This window comes from Grammomys surdaster, unplaced genomic scaffold, assembly GCF_004785775.1.
Source record: "Grammomys surdaster isolate TR1022 unplaced genomic scaffold, NIH_TR_1.0 125846, whole genome shotgun sequence".
Lineage (NCBI taxonomy): Eukaryota > Metazoa > Chordata > Mammalia > Rodentia > Muridae > Grammomys > Grammomys surdaster.
In genome coordinates, this window is record NW_021620672.1 from 2817387 (window position 1) to 2843421 (window position 26035).

Below are 26035 nucleotides of genomic sequence, written 5' to 3' on the forward strand. Positions count from 1 at the left end.
ACTCAGGCTCACTCTTCTACTTTGTTCAAGTGTTTTTATCAACATTTTGCTGGGTGGTTTTAATTATAACTATGAGCTGTTGTAAGGAGTAGGGTCTTTTAATGCCTGCCTTTTAAAAAATTTTTTAATTATTTAATGTATATGAGCACGCTGTCGCTGTCTTCAGACACATCAGAAGAGGCCATCAGATCTCATTACAGATGGTTGTGAGCCACCATGTGGTTGCTGGGAATTGAACTCAGCACCTTTGGAAGAACACTCAGTGCTCTTAACCATTGAACCATCTCTCCAGCCCTGCCTGCCTTCTAACTTTGCAGAAAAGGACAAAAATAAAAGCTTGCTTTTACTTAAAGTTAGCAATTAAAGATGGTACCCTTATCCCTGGTTTTGGTTTTGTCATTTCAGATTTTCTTGTGAAAACCCTGCAGTTTGTAGAATGTTGCTCCATATTTGGAGTCTGTACTCTTTATCACATCTCCCCAGAATTTTCCAGAATCATTCTCAAAGTTCAGTCTCCAGTAAGTGCAGTAGTACAGTCTGATGGACACAGATTAAAGGGGCCCTCTAACCTCCTTTAATATGTGGGCTCTGCCTCTGAGTGTAACCAAAGCTGCTAATAGCTTTAAAGGATGGTCATTAGACTCACCAAGAGGCAGGGTTTCATTGTCTTTCATGTTATTAACATGTGAAACCCTAAGATGCCCTCTCAAGAAGTATAGTCCCAACTATGATAAACTTGGTTTTCAGGTTCTGGGTTTTGGGATGCCAGGCTTGATTTGGTCTGTATTTTATATGGGTTCCTTTCTGTCATTAGCTTTTGGCCTATTTTTAAGTGTTTCTAAACCACCTAATTTGCTATTTGGAGATCCATCCATTAGACATGTTTGTTTTATGTTCGTGCCTGATGCTAAAGATAGCAGTGGAAAATTAGATAAAGTTCCTCCCTACACAGAATTTTCCTAGTTCAGACGGTGTTGGGAAGAAGCTGGACAGAAGTTTGGAGAGCTAACCCAAGTGTCACTTATTCTGAATATGAATTGAGTAGTTTAGTCTGTGGAGTGCTACTGCTTCAGTGTGAACTGTACCTTGGCTCAAATCCAGCTTTTAAGCTGAGAAGAACAGCTTCTGAAAAGCAGGTTGTAGGCCAGGCAGTGGTGACACACGCCTTTAATCCCAGTACTTGGGAGGCAGAGGCAGACGGATTTCTGAGTTCAAGGCCAGCCTGGTCTACAGAGTGAGTTCCAGGACAACCCAGGCTATAAAGAGAAACCCTGTCTTGAAAAACCAAAAATAAAGAAGAAGAGGAAGAAGAAGAAGAAGAAGAGGAGGAGGAGGAGGAGCAGGTTGTATACCCTTTGCCTTAGATAGATGTGCAGAGAGCAGACTAAAGCAGGCTAGGTTTAGTGGTACACACCCTTAAAATCCCAGGAAGCAGAGACAGGTGGATGGATCTCTTGAGTTCAGTGCCAGCCTGGTATACATAGTTCCAGGGCTCTCTGTGTAGCCAGGGCTACATAGAGAGACAGAGACCCCTTTTCATAAAACAAGAGATTGGGGGGGGGGGGGAAATGTTCATTGGTAGAGTCCTTGCCTTCTGTGAAGGAGGTGCTGGGTTTTATTACCAGCACAGCCAAAACTAAAATAAAGGCCAGAGCATAAAGATAAAAATGAAGTTCATTGAAGCTCCTATTTGCTGGCTTAGAAAGGAGTGTAAGATGGCTTCAGAATGATAATAGCATTGTTTCTTCTCTACCTTAACTATTTTTGTTTTCTTTTTGTTTCCTAGTAGTAACCGAAAGAAAACCACTAGGAAAGAAAGGAATATAATACTTTTCTTGAGGTTGGCAAAAATGGAAAGTCCTACATGACTGTCCTTCTTCAACCAAAATCTAATAAAGTGACCTCAGAGGCTGTAGTAGGGATTAGGAGCCAAAGAGAAGACAAAAGGGCTGTATCCCTAGAGGATGTGCTCTACAGAAGAGAGTTGTTTGGGGCTAAAGCAGTAGAAAAATCCAGGAGATATTCATGATGAAAATTGGCCTTGAGAGTACAACCAGGACAGAGCAGAAGAGGAGAGTTTGGTTTAGCCTACATTGGGAGAGAGTAGGGGATGTTTCCAAGGGAAAGTGAATCCTGAAAAGCAGTAAACCAGGAGTGGAGGCGTGAGTACATGCTGAACATGGTAGATGTGGACAAAGATGGGGAACTACATTTAGGTGGACATAGCTGGAGTGGAAGGGGTTCATTGGGAACAGGCAGGAGATGTTTGGGGACGTGTACACAGAATGGCCCTTTGCACCAAGTTGAGGCTTTGTATACTTTATCTCTCCTCAGTTCTTTGAGGACAGGTCTTCTGGTAGCCAGTGAGCTGCTTGGTAAATGTTGGTAATATTTAATCCATGGGTCTTATCTCCAAGGCAGGCACGATTTGAAAAGGAAACTAAGCAAAGCAAGTTTAACCAAGAAGTTTACTAAGCACTGGTGATGCCTCTAAGAAGCAGACAGATGGCAGTATCTGCACACCTCTCTCCACTTGCTCTGCTCATCAGTTCCAACTCCTTTCTCTCTCTGGACTGCCTGTCCCTTTTGCTCCGAGTCTTGATTCTTTCATGGACCCTAAAGCTGGTCCAGCTTCTGAATCCTTGGTCTTTGCTCTCTTGGATGAAATCAATGTAGGGAGAGGAATCTTTATTTTGAAAAAAGTTCTGAGGCCTAGGTTACTAGGCAGACCAGACTGCCCTTTGCTCTTATGCCTTACCTAGTTGGGTCTTGACCAGGGTGGAGGTAGGGAGGTCTACATCACAGGGAATGACCACATGAGTATCTCCTACAATATGGCTACCGATTAGGCAGAACAGGTACCCCAATACATGACTAGCTTATTCATCCTATTATATTAGGTATTAAAGATTAGCAGACAAAACTCAAACAACAAACACTACTCTCTCTCTCTCTCTCTCTCTCTCTCTCTCTCTCTCTCTCTCTCTGTTTTGTTTTGTTTTGTTTTGTTTTGTTTTGTTTTGTTTTGTTTTGTTTTGTTTTGTTTTTTGAGACAGGGTTTCTCTGTGTAGCCCTGGCTGTCCTGGAACTCGCTCTGTAGACCAGGCTGGCCTCAAACTCAGAAATCCGCCTGCCTCTGCCTCCTGAGTGCTGGGATTAAAGGCGTGCGGCACCACTGCCCGGCTATCCACCACCACTTTCTAAAATAGAAACTGTTCTACACCATAATTGTATGTCTGTGTAGGATGATGTCTGAAGTACAGCTGAGGTGTTGCTGAGGCCTATCTTGAACATGCCTGATTCCATTTTTCTGTACATACCATCATAGAACCCAAAAGATGATTCTGGAGAAAACCTGTGGTGAATGGTCTAATTCTAGAGTGAATTGCCATTCTGCTGTCTCCCTCATCTTTTTTTTTTTTTTTTTTTTTAAAGTATGTGCATAGAGTATAGAGGTCAGAGGACAACTTTGCAGGAGTAGGTTCTCATTCCAGTATGTAAGTTTCAGGGATTGAACTCGGGCTACAAGCCTGGCGAGTTTACCCACTGAGCCACCTTAGCAGATTGAGCAGATGTGCACTCTTTGTGCACCAAGCTGGGTGTTTGTGTCTGCATCTGGTGGGTCTTAGGTGGTTTCACTTTTGACTCTGCTTATGAGACAGCACATCCACTCCTCCTTTTGTTTTCCTTTTCATTTAACCTTTATTTTGTGTCATCTTGTTTTGGGTGCCAGTGATACTGAGATGAGGTATGATACTGCTCTAACGAAACTCTGTCTCGAAGAAGAAACAGGCAGGGGGGAATGACACCTTGGGCTGGAAGCAAGGTGTTTGCCAGTGGGAAGAGTGGTTGGGGTGGAGAGGAGTATGGCTCTGGACAGGACTCAATTTCTAAAGTCTTGTGAAAAGCACTCTGTGTTGTATGTTACTCTAGAGGATAGGTAAATAGGAAGTTAGCATCTCGAGGACGCAGGTTCAATAACGGATTCACATTTAGGAAGTGTAGAGGAGAGACTGGTGTCAGACCCTCCTACAGACTGATGAGGAACTAGATGACTAGAGAAGGATACTGATGTAAGGTGTGGAGGAAGGACAGCTAGGAGAGGAAGCTAGGTGGAAGGAGCAGGCATGGCAGTAGATACGGATAGGCAAGTTTAACTTTCACATGTCAGCGGGATTATTTGTCCAGAAATTCTCATTACCAGTTTGTTTTTGACAACAAAAAACAGCTCTTTAACTGCTTTGTTATGCTGCTGTCAGGAAACTGAAAGACTGTTCGCTGGAGTTCATGAGGTAGCTAATTCAGTAGTTTTTATTTAATATTCCTGGTTTGCTTTCCCCTTTGCCCTTCTCACAGACACACCTCATAGGCCTGAGATTCCAGTGACTTGGGGCTACGTAGATGGTAGTTTTATGACCTTGTGGTTTTATTAGAATAGTTTAGTCATGGAATGACATTATTTTGCTTTCCCATGTAGCTTAAAAGATGATGACAGTGGAGACCATGATCAAAATGAAGAAAACAGCACACAGAAAGATGGTGAGAAGGAAAAAACAGACCGAGACAAGAGCCAGGGCGGTGGCAAGAGGAAGGTATGTTTGGGGTTATGATACAGGTGTAGTGAGCCTTGGTTATCTCATGGAATCTCTTTATAGCAGATTCACTCTTTTGGAATCTCTGATTGTTCTTAAAACAAGGTTGAGGGGGCTGGAGAGACTGCTCCCCCATGTGCTCTTGTGCACACACTGTCAGACACACATACAGATGGAGAGGCACAAAAAAGATACAGGGACTAGGATACCGCTCTGTGTTTGGAATAAGACCTTGTGTTCAATTCCTAGCACTGTAAAAAGGGGGGAAAGGTATGGAAAGGGAAGGAGAGGGTAAAAAAGAGGAGGCCGGGGCTGGAGAGACGGCTCAGCGGTTAAGAGCACTGACTGCTCTTCTAGAGGTCATGAGTTCAAATCCCAGCAACCACATGGTGGCTCACAACCATCTGTAATTAGATCTGATGCCCTCATATGGGTGTCTGAAGACAGCTACAGTGTACTTACATATAATAAATAAATAAATAAATCTTAAAAAAAAAAGTTAAAAAAAATTTAAAAAAAAAAAAAAAAAAAAAAAAGAGGAGGCCATGGGTCACTGGATGTGACCAAAATCTGTGTGTATGGAAATGTCACAGTGAAATCTTAGTATACATCCATGACTACAAGTTTTAAAAAATGGTAGAATGACTGGAGTTCATTTTGGAAATTAGAACTTCCTCTTGTTGTGAAGTCTTGGAGTGCTATCTTGCTGTCTAGTCTCCTCATATGAGATGGGCAAGTGAGTTCTCAACTGGGACTTGCTTTAAAGGCTACTTAGTAATTCAAATTTTACAAGTCCTGTTTTAGGCTTTTCAGTCAACAGTAGTACACACTGAGAGTGGCTTGGGATACAGAGAATTTAGGGAATGGAAGATAAGTCGTAGATCAAGTTTCTCAGTATTATAGCGCTAATTATCTCATAATCTGAATACCTGCCAAACAAGCATTTTCTGCAAGGTGGTAAGAAGTCACAAAGGTGCAGGCAGTGGCATCGTGCACCTTTAATCCCAGCACTTGGGAGTCAGGCAGGCAGATCTCTGTGAATCTGAGGCCAGTCTGATGTACAGAGTGAATTCCAGGCCAGCTAGGAGCACATTGAGGAACACCGTCTAGAAAAAGGGGAAAATAAAAAGAAGCCTATGTTCATTGAGTGCTTACAGTGGGACAGGCAGTGGCCGGCACTCGTGCTTCTAGTCATCTGTTCTTCACAGTGACCCTTTGAGGTGCTCGCTGTTATTCCCTCCATCTTGCAGACAGTTGCTTAGGCCAGTTTTTAGTAATGGATGTTGAGGAATGGTACTTGGAGTGGCCATATGTTGAGATAATGAATGCCTATGGTGTTAGGAGAAAGGCAGAAAGTGGAGTTACAGCAACTTAGAATCTGCTAACCAGTAAAGAATGTACTGTGTGAGCAGACTTCAGCACATTGCAAATAATTGAAATTATGGTGTTATTATTAAATTATGGTGGTAAGGGAATACACTTTCAAACAACTAACAAACAAACAAAGACCCAAAAAACAAAAACAAAACAAAAAAACCACTGTCTGGTTGTGTAGCCCTGACTAGCCAGCCAGGAGCTCAGTCAGAAAACAAAGATGACCTCAAACTGACAGTTGCCTGCCTCAGTCTCACAGTGCTGGAATTAAGGATTGTGCCACCACATCTAGTGGGAGTGTAACACTAAATGTTTATTAGGAATCAGAGAAATGGCTCGTCAGGCACAAGCCTGATGATTGAACTCAATCCTTGGATCTCACAGTGAGAAGGGGAGAACCAACCATCTGAACATTCTCCTTTGACCTCTACACACACACAACATAGCATATGCGCTCCCACATTCTGTCTGGTATACACATGCATGATAGTAATAAGCATAATTTAAAAAAACAAGGTGCTGAAGAGGTGACTTAGTAGTTAAGGGCACTTGCTACTTTTACAGAGGACCAGACTTTGGTGCTCACCACCCATGCCAGGTAGCTCACAAGCCCTCTTCTGGCCTCTGCAAGCACCCACATACAGGCACGCGTGTGTGCATGTGTACACATGCATGTACACATGCACACACACAAGGTATACAAATGTGAATATAATATAAGTGATACAATAAAAAGGCCTTCCAGCATGTGACCAAGGAACGAAAAGTTAGCCATGAACTAACATACCTTCTGTACTTCCCAGGCTGTTGTCCCTGGACCAGCAGAACATCCCCTGCAGTACAACTACACCTTTTGGTACTCTAGGAGAACCCCTGGCCGCCCCACCAGTTCACAGAGCTATGAGCAGAACATCAAGCAGATTGGCACCTTTGCCTCTGTGAGTACTTAGTTGTTCACTGAAATATTCATTGATATGGCCCTCCTACCTGCATTTCTGTTGCTGTTTATTTACTTTCCTAGTAACTGTTAAACATTCTGTTTCCTTACTTGGCTGAGTTGCATTCCCAAGTTCACGTTGGTTCGTTGTTAGACATTCATAGGTAACATGTAGGTAATTTAAGTGTGAGGATGGTAGCTTTGATCAGAAAGGCATAATGCAGAAATTAAAAAGGGGCTTGGCTTGAGGTTTTTTTATTTTTATTTTAGCAGATATTTATTGAATCTTTATATTTAGGAAGTGTCATAAGAGAGTTTCCTTGTTTATATTATCTATCCTCATGAAATTGGATTCTGATAAAATTGGTTTTGTGGATGCCATCAATACAGAGTTGTTCAAGCTCCTCACCCCAGCCCACCCTTCCTTCCCCTCCTGTCTCTTTACTACGTTTGTAAATGTGAAGACCCTAACTGCAGCTAACACCAGTGTTGTTGAACAAAGGTTTTCCTGAACCCCTGTATGCAATAGACATGTTTAGTCTCTATATGCAGAGTCAGTTTTCTGACGGTGTGTCTTGCTGTGTAACCCCAGGCTGGTCTGGGATCTTGCCACAATCCTGTCTTAAGTGCTGGGATTACAGATGTGAGCTAACACAGAAGCCATCACAGTTTTGATTGTCTGCTGTGTGAGAATGTTAGACTAATTTCCAAGTACGGTTGCAGCTGTTAAGAACAACTGGTTAACTATTAGGATCAGAGAAGGAACTGGGAAAGGCATTTCAGGGTTCTGTGAAATTACATTTTTTTCCTTGTGAATTAAGAGGTTTGCCATCAGCACCCTCAGTGTTCACTGGACAGGTGATAGAGTCTGAAGTCTGCTGTCATAATTCATGGCATTAAGAAACAGCCTGTGGTGGAAACAGTTGGATCTCTGAGTTCAAGGCTTACATGCAGGTATACAACCAGAGCTACATGAAGAAACCCTGTCTTGTTGGAAAACCTTAAGAAAGGAAAAAAATAGAATGAAGGAAGGGCCTGTGATACTAAATCCCTCTCAGAGAATAATGATAACATGAAACTATTTTCAAATCTAAAGCAGTAGTTCTAGTTTTGTTTGTTTGTTTTTAAAGATTATCCGATGGCTTTATATATTTAGAAATGCTCAATTAACAATTTGCTGACACAATTAGAGTTGTTACCCACTACCTAACCTTAGATAAAATTTGTTACCCAGGACTGCTCTTGATGCGTGTGTGGTTCTCCATGGCGGCTCCATCTCTCCTCCTCTCTAGCTCTTCCTCTTCCTTTTCTCGTGTTGTTTGTTTTTTAAAGTTTCTTTTCTTTTTTTTTTCTCTCCCCTTCCTCCCCTCCCCTTCCTTCCCTTTTCAGAAAAACAGTCTCTTTATGCTGGCCTAGAAGCCACTATGTAGACTAGGCTAGCCTTGAACTCACCAAGGTCTTCCTACTTCTGCCACTATATCTGGCCTAAAGGTTTAATTTTTACTTTTGTTATGTGCTTGTGTATATGTGCACACATGCTTGTGGGCACCTCAGAGACCAGAAGAGGGTGTTGGCTTCCCTAGAGCTGAGCTGGAGTTAGAGTCGGTCATGAGCCTTCTGTTGTGGGTGCTGGGAATCAAACTCCAGTCATCTGGAAGCACAGCAAATGCTCCTAACCGTTGAGTCAGCTCCTCTGCCCCACAGATGATGTCTTTCCAAAAATTCCATTGTTAAGACAAAAGTACTGTTTCCTGACTTGGAGGAGAGGCCCAGAGAGGACCTCTAAAAGTCATTGCAGCTCCTGTTCTCTTCTGGCATTCAAGAAAGGATCTACCCAGCACAGAGCCAAGGACCAGCCCAGATTGTGATAGTGTTTGTTTTGAGACAAGGGCTTGCTAGATCTCAGCCTGGCTTGGAACTTGTGATTCTTTTGCCTCAGCTTCCTGGAGCCACAAGCCACTTTCCCAGCACTAGAATACTGCTCTTGTAGAGGGCCAAGTTCAGTTCCCAGCATCCATGTCAGGTACCCACGAATTCCTGTAATGCCAGCTCCCAGGAATCTGATATCTTCTAGCCTGTGGGCATGTGCATAGACACAGATACATACACATAATTAAAAATAAAATAAATCTTTAATAAGACATCTTTCAAAGTTTATTTATTGTGTATGTGTGTGCATGCACAGAGGCCAGAAGAGGATATTAGATCCCCTGATGTTGTAGTTACAGGTAGTTGTGAGCCACCCAATGTGAGTGCTGGGAACTGAACTCAGGTCCTCTGGGAAGAGCAGCAAGTCCTTTCAACCCCTAACCCATCTGGATTTCCAGCCTCTAGATTTTTTGTTTGTTTGTTTGTTTTTTGTTGTTTTCGTCGTTGTTGTTGTTTTTGTTTATTTTGATGCAGGGTCTCACTATGTAACTCCAACTGAGTGAGCCATGGCCCTAGCTCCTGAATACTGGAAATACAAGTATATAAACACATTTGAAAGAAAAGCATAAATCTAGTTTTCTTAAGTTCAGAGTAAATAAACAAGAGACGCAATCTTTCCAGCTAAGAGGAGGGATAGAAACTCTAGCCTTAGTTCAGTCTGAGCTGTAGTGTGAGACCCTGTCTAAACAAAAAGAAAAAAGTAGATTTGGCTCTACAAGTATATGCAGGTGAGGCCTGTGTTTCCTGACATACCTCAGTATGAAAGGCTTTCAGTTGTGCGAAAAGCTGGTGCTGTTACTACATGATGAGAGGCAGGACTTGTCAGCGTGGCCTCCTTTGCCACCTCAAAGCTGCTGACGACGGAAGCCAGCAGTTTTCACCAACTTTTTTTTTTTTTTTTAGATTTTAAATATTTTATCTGTATTAGTGTTGGGCTGAATGTATATCTGTACCACATGTGTACCGTGTGTAAAGTCTGAAGAGGGTATTGGATCCCCTGGAACTGTCACTCACAGTTGGTTGTGAGCTGCCATTTGAATCTGGGTCCTCTGGAAGGTAAACCAGAGTACTTGACCCTGATCCAGCCCTCCAGGCCAGTTTATCCTTGTATTGAAAGTGTTACGTGTTGTGTTTTATTTTGTCTTGTTTTTCTTTGATTAAACTGTTCTAGGCAGGCATGGTAGTGCATGCTTATAGTCTTAGCACCTGGAAGGTGGAGGCAGGAGCTAGGTCGGTTCAAGACTGGGCCACAAGAGACCTTGTCTTACACCAAATAAAAAGCCTATATGATGGTCTTTTTTTCTACCCTGCTCCAAATGAAAATGTGTCCCCAAAAGAAGGTGCCTGAGACAAGGTGTCTCTCACGACTCTGTTCTCAGTAATACAGCTTTATGTACATTCAAAGAAGAGATAAAGTCCTTGTACTGTTGGCTCTTCTTTCTACAGGTGGAGCAGTTCTGGAAGTTTTACAGCCACATGGTACGTCCTGGGGACCTGACAGGCCACAGTGACTTTCATCTCTTCAAAGAAGGGATTAAACCTATGTGGGAGGTAAGGACTGGCGTCTCTAGCTGCATTTGGGAGAAAACTCACTTTTCTTTATTTATCTGTTTACTTTTAATTTTAAGTTCTGCCAAGGTTAAAAGAGTTTTGAAGTTTTCTCTCAAAGCTGTAACTCTATTTGGTAAATCTTGGGAGCATGCATCTCTAGGAAAAGGCGTTGATATAATTGTATGTATTCATGGCTTATAGCTTTGAAGATGGTCCTCTCTTAGTTACTGTTGTATTGCCGTAAGAGATACCATGACCAAGGCAACTATTATAAGAGAAAGCATTTCATTGGGGCTTGCTTATAGTTTCAGAGGTTTAGTCCATTATCATCCTGGCGGGAAGCATAATGGCATGCAGGCAGACATGGTGCTGGGACAGCAGGTCAGCATCGAGATTCATAGGCAAAGCATGAGACTCTGGACTTTTAAACGTCAGAATCCACCCCCAGTGACATACTTGCCCTAGCAAGCAAGACCATACCTCTTAATCTGTCTGATTCTTTCAAATAGTGCTACTCCCTCATAGGTGCTATCATTCAAATTTTACTGCTGTTATAGCAGTAAAAGCTTTTTTAAAATGTCCTTGTTCCCTTAGAACAGATCTGTGTGTTTGTGCATGTGCAGTGCATTTGCTTAGTAGATAGAGGGTTAAAGTGGCAAGAAGAAAACTTGAGAACAGGAGACTGGAAGAGAGCTCTGTGATCTCTCCGAAGAGCTGTTACTTGACTGCACTCTGGAGCAACACTTCTACTCCAAGGCTAGAGCATTTTTCTAAGGAAAAAATAATGTTCTAGAAATGTGAAAAATCTTTCCTTCCTTCTGGCTCAGTGAGATACAACCTTAGCATCCTTCTTCTGCTGTACGTATTACATGTTTCCCTCAGGACCAGTCTAAGTGTTCCCCCTGAGGTTTCTGCAGTATGTTCTCACCATCCTGTTTGCACGTTACAGTAGTACTCATTAGGCTGTGTGGCTGTAATTAATTTGTTGTGTGTCTCTACTTCATTGTGCTTGTGTTAAAATCTGAAATTCTGTCTGTGTACTTGGTATTTAGTGACCTTCAGATTTTAGCAAAAAGTGATTATGGTCTGTGTTTGGAATATACCATTTCACTGTGATTCCTGAAATAGTTCAGATAAAAGTGAGTTCTTTTAAAAAGATCTTTTTAGTCCTTTTTAAAAAATTATTTAAGTCAAGGATGCTTGCCTTTTTTTCTTTCTTTCTTTCTTTCTTTTTTTTTGTTTTGTTTTTGTTGTTATTGTTGTTGTTCCCAATTTCTTCTCTCCTTAACATTGAAATAATGGCAATTAGAAAGTGGCCAGACTTTACTGGTCTTCAAAAGTATTCTTTGGTACATATACCAAAGGTGACATTGTGGACCAGTAGTTTAACCTTGATGCTTTCTGTCTTTCTATAGGATGATGCAAATAAAAATGGGGGCAAGTGGATCATTCGACTTCGGAAGGGCTTAGCTTCCCGTTGCTGGGAGAATCTCATCCTGGCCATGCTTGGGGAGCAGTTCATGGTTGGGGAGGAGATCTGCGGGGCTGTGGTCTCTGTCCGCTTTCAGGTAAGTCAGCCCAGGCCAGCGTTCTTTCTTGTGTTGCTGCTGTTCTCATTGCTGCTTCTTGGTTTGATAATTCATTCTGTTCGTCCCTTAGGAGGACATTATTTCTATATGGAATAAGACTGCCAGTGACCAAGCAACCACAGCCCGAATCCGGGATACTCTTCGGCGCGTGCTTAACCTACCTCCCAACACCATTATGGAATACAAAACTCACACCGACAGCATCAAGTACGTGTTGGGGGGTTTGGGGGGGACAGGTCCCTGAGCTTAGCAGAAGTAGCTCCATAGTTGGGCCCAGACGAATATGGTCATACATGACACTGACTTGTGACATAGGGACATACCAGCCACCTCCAGGGCTTTGGCCACTTGCTGAAGTTCTTATTAGTGAGGCTCCAAGGACCTACTGTGAGGTGCTGTGTAGCAAAGGGCCCTTCTGGAGAAACCCAGTTTTCCTGCCTGGGCTGGGTTTATTTCTATAGGCTGTCTTGTCTTTCTTATGCTAACCATTATTTTAAAATGAAAGACAAAGCTCTTTCAGAAGTTTCTCATGGCTGTTTTAAAAGACAATTATTGAACAATAAAATCCTCTTCCCTGCCCACCCCGACCCCACCTTTGCATGTCTGTTTAACCTATCAGCTTTAGTCTGTCCTCTTTGTCTTGGGAGATTGACATCTTATCAGGAATGGTGACTCTCCTCTGTCTGCATAGAACTGGAGTCTAGATGCAGTGCAGTAGATTATGAGAGGGGAGAAGGGAGGGGAGAGTCACAGGAAAAAGAAACTTTGTGTCCCACTGAAGACAGTGAGTGCTGCTGCTGTCCACATCAAGCACTGCCGGTGAGGGCTTCTCCTTCAGGGACAGTGACAGAGATGAGCTCAGGTCATTATGAATAGCTTGTGCGAGTAGCTTCCAGATTGTCTCAAAGGTGGGAGGAAAGCCAGCCACCAGGAGTCAGGTCCCCTGTGGCCCTGAGCCAGTATGTGCTTTCGGCAAGTCTCTGCAACTCTGCATCAGTTTCTCCAGCTAGAAGATGGGAGTCCAGAAATAAATAGTAAGGTTGTGGTTAGGCTGGTTTAATCTTTGTAACTGAAGGTCCTCAGAGCAAGAAAGCTTACAGGACCAAGTATCATTGCTGTCATCTTTAGTACAATGTCATCATCATGCCATTCCTGATCAAGACTAATAGTGAGACAGTGGTTGTCATCAGCAGGCAGACTCTTTCCCACGTAGTCTCATATGATGTGGTGGTGGAGTTCACTTACACCAGCTAGGTGCCAGTTTTTGACTGGGAGTTCTGCCATGGGCATTGGTCCTGTGTCAGATGGCTCTGACTCACTGGAGCCACCAGCACTCGTTTGCCATCTGTGGCCCTGGTTGCTTGTCCAGTAGTCCTGTGTCAGCACTGTTTTTCTGAGAGCAGGTCTGTCTTACACTCTGATGCAGGACAGGGATAGTGTCTGCCCTCCTGCTAGGTTTAGTCCAAGCTCAAAAGGTCTACATCTTTCCCTAGGATTCTTGTTTGCTGGGTTCCCATTTAACCTGGTTAGGAAAGGGAAAGGATAGTTTCCATTCACTCCCCACTGTTCTCCCTTTCTGATACCTAGAGGCAGTTCATCTTGACTTGTCAAGTCCCATAAACAAATCCTTCCAGGACCTAGGAGCCCCTGGGACTCCTGCCCTGCAGCTCTAGCACCCTCCTTAAGACCCAGATACCACTTTCCCTTGCTCCCCACTCTCTTTCCTCTCCCAATGAGCTACCTTTTGCACTTTCACTAGAATGCCAGGCAGGCTGGGCCCCCAAAGGCTCCTTTTTCAAAACCTCTGGAAGCCGCGATTGAATGTGCCATGACCCTCTCTCTGGATGGCACCATCATTGAAGCTGGCATCATCGGAGTCTCTTGTTCTGTTGGCGTGCCACCTGGAAGACCCTTCTGTCCTGGACAAGAGGAACGGAAGAGCATGTTATCCTTTGAGAACAGGCTGACAGCAGCAACTACTACAACAGCTGAGATCACAAATAAATGGTGCTAAACCAGCTTGTCTCATGCTCTTGCTCTTTACGGTGCATCAAGATGTGGCCTCTGGATTGACTGTCACCATTTTCAAGGGATGGCACACAGACTTCTCCATGCAGGGCCATTCAGGGAATGTAGCTTCATAGCCACAAGCCCATTGTGTAGACATATGGTACTTTATTTCAGGACTGTTGTGGTCTGACATTAAATAATGAGGTGACGACTAACTCTGAAGACCCAACTGCCTGGTGCTCGAGTGTACTAGTTTCCTCCAGTTAGACTAATGGCTGGCCCAGAGTGGCGGCTAAGTTCAGGTCCAGTGTGAAAGTCTCTTAAGGTTGGAAAGGGGTATCCTTGGCTTTTCCTTGCTAACTTCCACTTGCCTTTAGTTAATAGAAATCTCTTGCTTGGAGCTAAAGCCCTGCTTCTGTCTGTCTGTGGCCATACATACATACTTTTTTGCTTTGTGCTAATGGGGTATTCTCTCTGGAGTCCAAAGCTGCTTGGCAACATCCTCCCTTTCCTTGCAGAATAGATTGTCTTCCTCTTTGGTAGTCTTGCTTGGTGAGATCCCTTCGTTCTTTCCAGCCCAGGGTTACTGTGCCAGGGTCTAGGGTGAGAGGAGCCTTCTTCTTGGGGGTGAGGATGGGGATTCGCCTTTGAAGTGATGTGAGTGTACATATACTAGCCTTGCGAGTACTCTGGCTTTGGCGTATGTGTGCGGGCAGCATGGCTTTTAGATCATTAACCTGCATGGAGAGTTTCAGAAGCTTTGTTAGCCATCCCCAAAACTAAAAATTAAAAAGCATTTTTGTGAACTCTGGGTTGTCTGAATGGGAGATAACTGTAAGGTTGAGTTTTCCAGAGTGCTTTGTCCAATCTGATAGCAGCACACTCCTTAACTCCAGCTGGCTAACTTAGCCCTAGTTATGTGCCCAGGAGTCCACAAAACACAGTGAGACCTTAGGCTCCGTGTTCTGGGGGTGCTTATGTCATTGCTTCTTTATCATATTCTAGCATGTCTAAAAAAGAGATTTGCTGGAATGCAGAAAGCCTGTCAGCCGTTGGCTGCCTTGGGCCTCCTGCTTTAGCTTTCATTGTGAGGTACATGTGCATTGTTGCTCTATCAACAAGCTCGATGCTACTTTGCAGAGTCTATCAGCAGCAGCCTGAGCCAAGACCTCCTTCAGATCCCAGCCACGTGTGAGATGTCAGCTCTGCTCTTGCCTGGATCTGTTCCTTGTGGCTTTTATTTGAGCCAGTGAGTCTTGTCTACTGAGATTGAGGACGAGCCAGCAGTAATGGTGGTTTCCCAAGTACTCTGGAGATGAGGACTGCTGATAAGCAAGGGCACGCTGTGAGGAGTTGTTGAGCTTCACTAGCACTCCTCCAGCTTGCTGTGTTGCAGCCCGGTTTCTAGTATCCTCTGTCTGTCTGTCACCCCAGCCGTCCCTGGTCACCCTGCTTGTTGCTGTTTCCTGCAGCAAAGATAGATGAACTAGGAAGTAGCTATTGCCCCACAAAAAGGCCACTTTGCTTGGTCCTTGTGTTGCTAACTGTCCCTAAGAAAGATAAAGCATACTCACTTGTGTTTGTATCAGGTCACAGCTCTGGAACTTGCCATGTAGTCCTCACTGGCCCCCAACTCCACGTCAGACTGCTGGGCTGAGAGGTGTGTGCCACCATGCCAGCTCATGCCCAGCTCGTGGCTCCTCTTAGTGAAGCAGATTGGTTTTGAGTTTTCATAGGTTTGGGTCCTTACATCACATAGCTCACTGCATCCTCTACTTGAGGGAGAAAACTCATAACAGCCAGAATTCTGGGACCACCAGGGAACTGCTGCCGCAAAGGCAGTTAACACAGCGCTGTCTTGTGAGAAGATGCTCTTTGGAGTTGTCTCACTGTATTCCTTGTGGGTCTGGTCTGGAATGGCAAAAGGACCCTCTAACCATAATGGAGCAGGCTGGTGGGAGTTCTCTGCAGAGCATAAGGGAGAAGGAAAGAGAGAGGCTAAATTGTGGAGACTTCCTTCACCTGGTCTAGCTATCAGCGTATTTCAGCATTGACCTTGAATGTTTAGATGAGGGCCAGCTCACTCACTGCCTTAGTTCAGTCATAACCTGGTGGTGCTGGGCCACTTTAAACTTAGAGCTGCCTGACCTTGCATTGTACACTATACCCAGACTAGCAGGTGGCTGAACTCCTTTCTAGTGGTGAGGGCTGTCTGAGCACAAGACACTGATGCCTGTCGGCTTTGGAAACAGGAAATTATGAACAAATGATTATGTTATAATTTGTTTTCTGGTGAGATAGGATCAGCCGACCTTAAAGAGTCTTTGTTGCTGTCACTGGAATTTGTTCAGAATTCTCAGTGGGCTGTGTTAATCTCTGGTGTGTTCGTTTCTAGACCCTCAAATCATAAGACAATTTTTAGGATAAACTTCCTCTTTAAAGAAGACCGTTTTGAAGTTTCCTGATGTGCTTGGGATGCCAGGTGGAGGGAAAGCAACTAGAGAGTCACACCCTTGGAGGGCAGGAGTGAGGGTACCAGAGCTCGTGGCCAAGTGCTTTATTTTCAAACCCAGAATCCTCATGCCTGAGCTTAGAAAATAGGAAGTTCAGTTTATTCTGCAGTGCACTAGAGGGACCTCTGGAGCCCTCAAGGTCTTCACCCGGTGAGCTGTTGTTAGGCAAGGTTAGTAGGTTAGTTCCAGGTTCTGGAAGCAAAAGGATAAATAAGGTGGACCTCAACCCTGCTGTGGGACCTTGTTGGGATCTTAGTTACTTAAAAGTAGAAATCAGGCTGGGCGGTGGTGGCACACGCCTTTAATCCCAGCACTTGGGAGGCAGAGGCAGGCGGATTTCTGAGTTCCAGAGTTCGAGGCCAGCCTGGTCTACAGAGTGAGTTCCAGGACAGCCAGGGCTACACAGAGAAACCCTGTCTCGAAAAAAAACAAAAAACAAAAAGTAGAAATTAAACCTTGCTGTTAGGTTCCTAGGTCATTGTTCAAGCATTGGATTTTCAGTTGTTTTCATTGAGAGTAAAGAGGGAAGCAGCCTCCAGTATCCCTTAGGAACCAGAGAACACTGTGTCTCCAAAAAGAGCTCAGGAATTGACAAATTCTGGCACACTTCTTAAACAGTCTTAGGTTTTTCTATGAGCCATTTGTCATAAAATAGTAGCTTTTAGGAAAATTTAAAAACAAACAAAAAAAATGCATGCTATTCTATAGAGGGGCAATATTGATGAAACTCAAGCATACATTGCCTTACTTGTTATTGAGACACGGTCTCACAATGTAGTTTTGGCTATCCTGAAATTCACTGTGTTCCTGTGTTTCCCAAGTACAAAGATTAAAGGTGTGTGCCACCTTTGAAGAAGAAAACCTGCCTACAGTACCTGGTAATGACATCTACTTTAGTACTAAAATACTAAATGTGTAGTGAGAGGCAGAATGTGTTGTCACTCAGTGCTGTTGCTACCTTAAGCCAAGCAGAGAGTAATGGTCTGGCCTGGTAGTGTAAGCCTTTAATCCCAGCACTAGGGAAGCAGAGGCAGGTGGATGGCTGTGGGTTTGAGGCCAGTCTGGTATACAGAGCAAGTTCTAGGCCACCATTAAGTTTGATATACAATGCCCAGGACAGTCACTGCTTTCAAACTGAAAAGTGAGTAGAGCAAAAAGGTGAGAGACCGTGGTCTGCCTAGAGTTTCTGGGATCCCTGGAGGAATCTGATTTTCTCCTTCATGCAGCAGCACGGAGGCCTGGCTGTGGGACACTGGCTGTGCTGTGAGCTTGGAGCGTGCGTTCTCCCACCGCTCACACCTCTAACTCCTTCCTAGTCACACTTGCAAGTTGTGTTCCTCACATTTATGTTAAGCAGCATGGAAGTTGTAATGAGCTCTGTTAACTGGAAATGCTAGCTGCTGTGACCCACACATCTTAAATCTAAAGATAAGACTTACCCTGGTGTTTTCAGAAGCAGATAGAATCTGGCATACTTACCATCTTAAATTTAAAAAGGCTAGACTCTTGGAAAGGTAAAAGCAGAGAAAATGACACAGAGCCAGGTTGCATCTTTAGACATCACAGTGCTGGTGGATCCTACCTTTACCCTCAGGGTCAGGCCTGGTAAAGACACGGCTTCTACTACCTGTTTCTCAGACCCAGTGCAGCAGAGGCAAGAACTGTTGCCCTTTGCTGAAGCAAGATGGAAGTATTTATGGACATGGCTGAGCTTCATCTCTGACTTCAGGGACCTGCCCTTTACTGCTGCTGAAGGAGCACTGGAAGTACTCGAGGAAGTAGTGAAGGCTAGACTTCCTAAGTAAACCAAGCTGAAAATGCCAGCTGCCTGCCTTCTAAGAAGAAAGCCTGCTGGGACCCTCACTCTTGACCCAGCTCCTGTGTTTCCAGTCAGCATGGAGGGCATCGAGGTGGGAGGTGGGGTTATGGTGTCTGCTCTCTGTTCTAAGCGTTTGATCTGAATGTGCTGTTGTTTTTGTCTCTGGTTTACCAGGGCCTGGGAGGAGTTTCATGGCCTGGTGAACAGCAGCGGCCGCTGATCGGACGCTCCCCCTCTGTCTCTCACACTCAGGGTAGGGCCTTGTCTACCTTCTCTGTAACCCCATGACATACCTCTCAGCTATAGGAGCCCTCTCCCTCAAGGGGATACCCTCTTCCCATTTGCCTCTAGCCTTGCCTCTGCCAGCATTGCACCTCAGGGAAATGTAGGTTCCAAACTGCCTCCCTGGATTCTGTGTCTCATGGTTAACCCTGTAAAGGTCCTCAGACCTCATGCTTCTATGTTCCCGTTTGGCTCTGTGCACCAACAGATCTGAGATATCTTGAGATACTAACATTTCATGAGAGTAAATATGCATCATATCTTCCTGTGCAGTTCAGATTCTGCCATTTTTTAAGCCATGCCATCTGCCAATGTTTTGTGGCCAGAGGACAGTTTCATAGACCTCTGTATGAGTTAGGTGAGAGGCGCACCCCTTGTTGGCTGCCGTTGCCTGTCTACTATGAGGAAACAGTATTATAAATTTGATTTCCACAATAGAAGTCAACAGACAGGTGAATTTCAGGGCTACATAAGAGACTATATCTACATGACAGAGATGGGCTCCAAACTAGGGAAGGCTAGGCCAGCTCCAGCATCTGCCTGCCTGAGTATTTGTAGTTCATCAGGAGTATCTGGCCCATATCTGTCTCTAGCAGAGAAAATTGGGTAAGTGTAGCTGAAATTGAAGGAATATTTTCCTCAGAGAGAGCCTCTTCCTAGACCCCAAGCTCCATATGCCCATATGTAGTAGCTGCTTCAGAACCCCGCCCTGCCCTAGGAAGGAAGTAAAGGTTTTCCAGACAAGAAGGCCTGCTGCCCTCAGATGAGCCAAAAGACGTGACACTGAGGGATAGGAACAGGTGAATGCATGTCTGGGTACTCTGTGGTCTACTTTGATCTAGGGTGACCAGCTGCAGGGTTCCTGAAAGTGGATGGTGTTCCCAGCCTCCTGAGTCTCTTTGTAGTTCACCACTGCATATTCCAAGCTAGCTGGAAGAGCTTGCAGAGAATGTTCTGTGTCTGCCTCCTTTATAGGTGCATGGGGATCACAGACTTGCATCACCCTGCTGGGCTTTTTATACGTTCTGGGACTTTAGATCCAAGTCCTTACGCTTTGTACAGCAAATGCTTGGCCCACTAAGCTGTCTCCCCAGTCTTGTTTTTGTTTTATTGAGACAGTGTAGCCCAGGCTAGCCTTGAACTTGTTGTGTAATTGAGATAACCCTGAACCTCTAATTCTGATCTTCCTGCCTGTACCTCCTGAGGGGCGGGATCGTGGGAATGGGCTGTCACACTGAGCTCCCTCTCCGTCCCTTCTCTATAGTCTGACTTTGTTATAAGTTTCATCCAGGCCTACTGCTTTATACCAATGCTCTCAGCAGTGAGAAAGCTGAGGCAAGAGGATTGCTAAGATTCTGAGACCAGCCTGAGCTACACAGTGAGTCTAGGGCCTGCCTGGGTTATGTTGAAATCTTAAATGTCCTCCCCTGCCTCCAGCCCTGCAGAATCTTTACATTAGAAACTTAAAATGACTTCTTCCTTAACAGACACGAAATTATTCCAAAATACCTTTGACTTGTTTGGAGAAGTCATATTCCTTAGTAATTACCACGGTATATTTTCTCTCTTTGTGGCCTCTCCTGGTCTTTTTTATGCCCTTGCTGCTCTAGGTGTCCTTGAAGCATGGGTTTAGGAATCTGTGAGGAATTTCCTAATCTATTCCCAAGAGACCCACCACATTACGTTACCCAGCTTGAAAGGACCTCGTATTTCACCTCTATTGCTTGGGACTTGGTTTGGTGACATGTTCTAAGATGTAGACACCTTCTGCATGAATACCTTAGCTTCCTGTCCCTTTCTTTGTATCAAATGGATTCCCCTGTACAAATGGATCATGTTCTGTAGAGAAAATTGATAAAAACAAAACAAACAGACAAAAAAACTGCTATTTAAATGTTTCTAGCTGGGTATGGTAGCATATACCTATAGTCTCAATATGGCAGAAGCAGGAGGATTACTGAAGTTTAAAGCTAGTGTGGGCTATGACCCCTGGCTAAAAAAAAAAAGCAAGGAAGATGGTAGCTCATACATGTAATCCAAGCACTTGAGAGATAGAATCCCAAGGATCAGTTCAGGGTCATTATCCTTACAGAGCAAGCTCAAAACTAACTTGTGTTGCATGAGACCCTGTCTCAGGACAAAAAGTAAAAACACCTTACATGCATACATTTTTTTTTTTTTTTTTTTTTTTAGCTTTTTTCGAGACAGGGTTCTCTGTGTAGTCCTGGCTGTCCTGGAACTCACTCTGTAGACCAGGCTGGCCTCGAACTCTGGAACTCAGAAATCCGCCTGCCTCTGCCTCCCAAGTGCTGGGATTAAAGGCGTGCGCCACCGCCACCCGGCACATGCATACGTCTTAAACTTCAAATATCTTTCCCAAATTACAAGTTTTATGTGTCTGCATATTGTAAGATTATTTAACTTTCATTATGGAGCCGTGGCTTTTAATGAAAGTAGCACTAAGTCAGTAGGAGAGGCTCCCGTGAACATAGCAAGAATTGTTGGCCAGTGCAGCTGTCATGGTTGTTTAGTAAGAGATGAGATTCAAATTCACTCCCTTTGAACCTAGGAAAAGCTAATTGTGCTGAATCTTCAGGGAGAGAAGAAGAAGCCAAAACTGCTTACCAGATTAGACTGCCCATAGCCAGGGGCAAAGGAGGCATACTCAGGGTAATAGGGCATGGTGACCTCCTCTTCCATGCCACTTTCCAGAGCAGAAACTTGGGTGGCCCAGCATTCACCTGAGGACCCAGGGTCACATGGTACACCACAGAGCATGGGTGCATACAAGACACTCCAGAGAGGAAGACATCCTTCTGAGGAAACCACTTTGCCCCTCTCTCCAAGGGAGTTAATTCCTGCCTTAGACCATTGTTTCCAAAGTTAAAACTTGAATTAAAAAGTGACTGTTTTGAAGCAAAGAAAATTACAAAGTCATTTGAGTAGTTGAACAACAGTTTTCCTAGAGGTTACTGGGAATATGAACTTAGGAAACAGTTTGTGTGGCGATCTCTGGAGTTTGGGAGATCTCAAGACAACATAACTTACGGTTCAGAAGGATTCTTCTGAAAGCTATGGGCTTGGGTGCTCAGGTATCCTATATACTCAGATGTGCCCTGAGCATATACATCCCGGCTAGCTGCTGGTGTTTTGTTGTTTAGGTGATTGGTTGGTTTTTGTTTTGCCTTTTTCTCTTTCGGTGGTGTTTTGTTTGAGGGCAGAAGCACAGAGATAGTGTGATGGCCCTCACGTTGTAGTCGTAGCACTCAGGGACCAAGCCAGAAGGATCACAAGTTTGAGGTCGACCAGGTCTACGTAGCAAGTTCCAGTTCAACACGGACCACATAGAGAGATCCTGTAATCACTACAACAAAGGTAAAGAAAAGCACAGAAAGGCAGAAGAAGCCACTGATGGCCTCTGACACTTCTGCTTACCATCTTTCTTTTCTTTCCCTGTCACCTAACCTCTTGCTGTATAGCTAGGGCCTGACTGAATGTAGTTCTTAACTAGTCTAGGGAAAAACATGCCTCAGGCTAAATTTGGCACTAAGTGTTCAAAACTTTCACTGTTTTTAGAAAGACTGGATTACAGGCATAGGTCCTTGTTACCATCCACCTGCTGCTTCAGGTGGTACTGGCCGAGCGTGCCACCTACCTTCACTGCTCTTTGTTTTCCTATGAACTGACTGGAAGAGTCTCTTGGGTTTTGGTTCTTCCAGTCTTCTTCCTTTTCCATCTTGCAAAGTGACAGGACAGACTGCTTAGGTGTTCTTACTAGGAAGAGGCTCCTGAAGGGAGTGACTAGAGCTATACCTGATTGTTGAAGGAGAGTAGGCAGACTCTGCAGTGGGCCTGCACAGAGTGAAGCCATTTCTGGCCCAACCCTAGCACTGATTAGTATTTACCTGGACTCCTCTTCCTGCCCCTGCAGCTGTACTGGATCCAGAGCCTCAGCTACCTACCTCATCCAGGAGACAGACTCCTTTTCACCTCTCTTCTTGAGTTGGAAAGTCCCATTACTTTCCCACTGTCCCACCTTTCTGTTCATCCTTCTTATAAGAAAGATAAAGTCAAGCTTTATCTGGCCATGGATGTGGCACTGAGAGGGGAGAAGGGAGCAGAGCAAACTTCCTGTGTGGTCACTTCAGTATGTGGCATATGTAGAAGAGGTGTCATCTGAAATGCAGACTTAGTGACACAGCACACCAGCTAAGAGTTCAGAAAGAACCCTTGGACACCACCTTCTTCTTTCCTCTGTGGTACCACTAAGATTCCGTAGCATCTTTTCTTGGCCTCTGTGTCAACTCAAAGGAATCTGTCCTTTGAAAGGTTTGTATGCAGCTTAAAAAGACAGTTGCCTATTGGTTAGCCTTGTGTTCAGCACCTTAGAAGAAAACAGTTGGTAATGGTCATAAAGTTGATAAGGGTCATATGTATTAGAAAAGAGCCAGTGGACTTGGGAAATCATGTCAGTTTTCTCCAGTTCCCTGAGAGCAACTCACTCGTCTCTTGGTGTACAGAATAGTTGATGTCTAGCTGTGAAACTCTCGGTCGCTTGCTTCCAGCAGCCAGTAACAGGAGGGAATGACCCTGTGGTTGCCTGAAGATACTCCCCCTTTGGTGTTTGTTTACTAGGGACCAGTTGCCTAGTTCAACGTAGCAGAGATGTTAGAGAAGAAGAGCAGTTAAGGCCGTGGCATTACAGCGACCCTCGAAAATGAATAGGGAATTGACTTGAGAAGCCCACGGAGTGAGAGTTCTTTACTTCAGAGTTCCTAGCACATTGAAATGCAAAGCCCTGGGCTAGGGCAGCAATGACTGAACCTTAAGGTCCCCACTAGGGAAACCCATGAGATTTCTGAGATTCTGGTGCTGTGGCCTTCTGAGCTGTGGCTAGATTTCTAGTGTAAGAAAGGTTTTCAGGACTGCCTGCACCCAGTAAAAGGGACATAAGACACATACTGGGAAAACCCCAAGCTCCCATGTTCCTCCTTCAGGAAAGAACTTTCTGATCCAGGGTACCAGGATACACTCTGGAGATGCAGTTCTGTTTTAAGTGGGGCTTGTGGGTGGAGTTGGATTTGTTTATTGGACGGTCTGATTGTGTCTTCCTCCTCCCTGTTTGACCTGCCCACTTGCCATTGGGTCCCTGTTGTCCTGCCTTATAAAACTGTGTTTCAGGATTTCTTTTTTTTTTTTTTTAAGATTTATTTATTTATTATATATGAATACACTGTAGCTGTCTTCAGACACACCAGAAGAGGGTATCACATCTCATTACAGATGGTTGTGAGCCACCGTGTGGTTGCTGGAATTTGAACTCAGGACCTCCAGAAGAGCAGTCAGTGCTCTTAACCACTGAGCCATCTCTCCAGCCCGTTTCAGGATTTCTTAGAGTTTATATATACAGGCAAATGCATACCTATGTAGCCTTTCTTCTCTATTTGTGTACCAGAGATTGTCAGTTGATCTTGTAGATGTCGTCATATAAGCTTCTCCTTTTTTCTCTTTAAAGCTACAGTATCCCACTGTGAGAATGTGCATGCATTAATATTTTACCTGCACTGGGGCAGTTACTAACCTTTTACCTTGCCAAGCAACAGGCTGGAAGTTTTTGCACGGACTTGGAAGGCAGGCTGCCATTTGGCTTTGGACTGGCAGGGAAGGGCTGGGTCTGCAGAGCGGGTCAAGTCCTCCCCCATATGTGTGTGCTTATATCTAGATGGTCCATGTATTGAATACTCTATTTTCTCCCATTTTCTCTTTCAGGGACAATTCAAGCTTTCGAAATACAAAAATCACATTGTGAAAGCGCACAAGCTGGCAGTAATCCTTTTCTGTTTGTGTGTCTGTCTGAATTGGATGCGAGGCTCAGGCAGCTCTTCTGTCTGTTCACTGAAGGGGTGTACCTAAGCCACGTGCTCCCCTTCTGCACTCGTTCCTGGAACATGGACTCTGCTAGACACCTTCCAGCATTGCTGACCTTATAAGCGAGAAGAATGGGAATATGTGACTATGTAACAGACAAACACTTTAAGTGCAGTTCTGTGCGGGAGTGCAGCTGTCTTCTTGCTGTGTACTCTCCAGGTGCCTCTTGGCATCCTGCTGTGTGAAGGACTTGATGACTGACCACACCTCTGTGCCCTGTGCTGGGTCTGAGCTGAACGTTATCAGTATTATGAATGCTTGCACATCCAGGAACAGCCTCTGCATAGAGCTGAAGAGAACCAAAAGCCTCTTCCAGCTCTACTGTTAAGTTATTGTGTGTTCCTCTCCCCTAAGCCCACCACCACTTTGAACATGTGTTAAGATATGATGACAGCCTAGGATTCTGTGTCCTTTGCGCCTTACACCTCCAGTGGGACTCTTCTTAGGCACTGCAGCACTTAAGTCGTGATCCCGGGCAGCACAGGTTTGCTGAGGAAGCATCTGCCCTGTAAGACAAGCTGGAGAAGGATGCGGTTCAGTCAGAAGCCAGCTCATAGTGCAGGTCCCACGTGTGGGGTTGGGGCTGAGGGCAGTGACTGGAACCAGCCTCCCATGTGAGCAGGACTTGTGTGCTGGGCACGCTCTGTGGGGCATGTCTGTCATGGAGGAGGAAGCAATGGCTGTTTAGTGCCACATTAAAACTGTAGGTCCCACAGTGCTGAAATGAATAACTGAAGAAATGGCAGCCTTGCTGAATGCTTCATTTGATGGCTGTGTCTGTCAGCTGTGGTTGGAAAAGACTTTTGGTCCTTGACACCTGGATGTAGACAAATTGTCCAGATCCTTCAATGCCCAGAAGGCTTCTACAGGCATGTCTTAATCAGAGAGGCTGACCTTGGGAGCCTGAGGCCAGAGAGGTCAAAAGAGCACCCACGATCAAGGAAGAAATGGGCAGCTGCAGCAGCTTCAAGTGCTCTGTGCCGGGCTCCTGGGAGCCAAGATGGCAGTACCTTAAATTAAGGCCTCTGTTTAAAGCATATCCCTGAAGCCTGGGTGGGGTTCCTTGGCCACAGGTCTCAGGAACTCTAAAGGTAACAGCATCTCCTTGTATCCATCCTACTCTTCCAGCTTCCCAGCTCCTGCCCCTCCAGTCGCTGTGTCTGGGGATGCCTTGCCCTGAAAGAACAGTACAGGGCCAAGAGGGAAGGTGTTTCCGCTGCGGGTGAAGCCATCTGAGAAGAAAGTCCAACAGCAATCGAAGCTCCAGGAATCTGAAGAATGCATTCTGGGGTGGTTGTGAAGGGCTCAGCAACACCAGAGCATCATTGGCTGTCAAGGATGCGAAGGCTCCTCTGGAGGCTTGACTAAGCAGGAGGCCTCCACATTTGCCTATGCTCATGTCGCCTTGAAAATTCCAAAGAGCAGACATTTGGACTTGCCTTCCTTTGGGGCATCTCTCTGGTGTGTGTGTGTGTGTGTGTGTGTGTGTGTGTGTGTGTGTGTGTGTGTGT

General features: G+C 44.8%; 1 protein-coding gene across 3 annotated transcripts in view; it reads left to right on the forward strand.

The window, feature by feature from the left end:
• The window catches only part of Eif4e2 (eukaryotic translation initiation factor 4E family member 2), a 28204-nt gene extending 2177 nt beyond the window's left edge, over nucleotides 1–26027 (forward strand). For 2 of the 3 annotated variants that reach the window (XM_028789519.1, XM_028789520.1), the window contains exons 2-7: nucleotides 4478–4592; nucleotides 6770–6904; nucleotides 10279–10383; nucleotides 11799–11951; nucleotides 12043–12179; nucleotides 13732–13990. In XM_028789519.1, the coding sequence (XP_028645352.1) occupies nucleotides 4478–4592; nucleotides 6770–6904; nucleotides 10279–10383; nucleotides 11799–11951; nucleotides 12043–12179; nucleotides 13732–13804 (718 nt within the window). In that variant the 3' untranslated portion in view covers nucleotides 13805–13990. Of the gene's footprint in view, nucleotides 1–4477; nucleotides 4593–6769; nucleotides 6905–10278; nucleotides 10384–11798; nucleotides 11952–12042; nucleotides 12180–13731; nucleotides 13991–24365 lie in introns of those variants that run through there. The other variant, XM_028789521.1, reaches the window with a different exon arrangement.
• The last annotated feature ends 8 nt before the right edge of the window (nucleotides 26028–26035 follow it).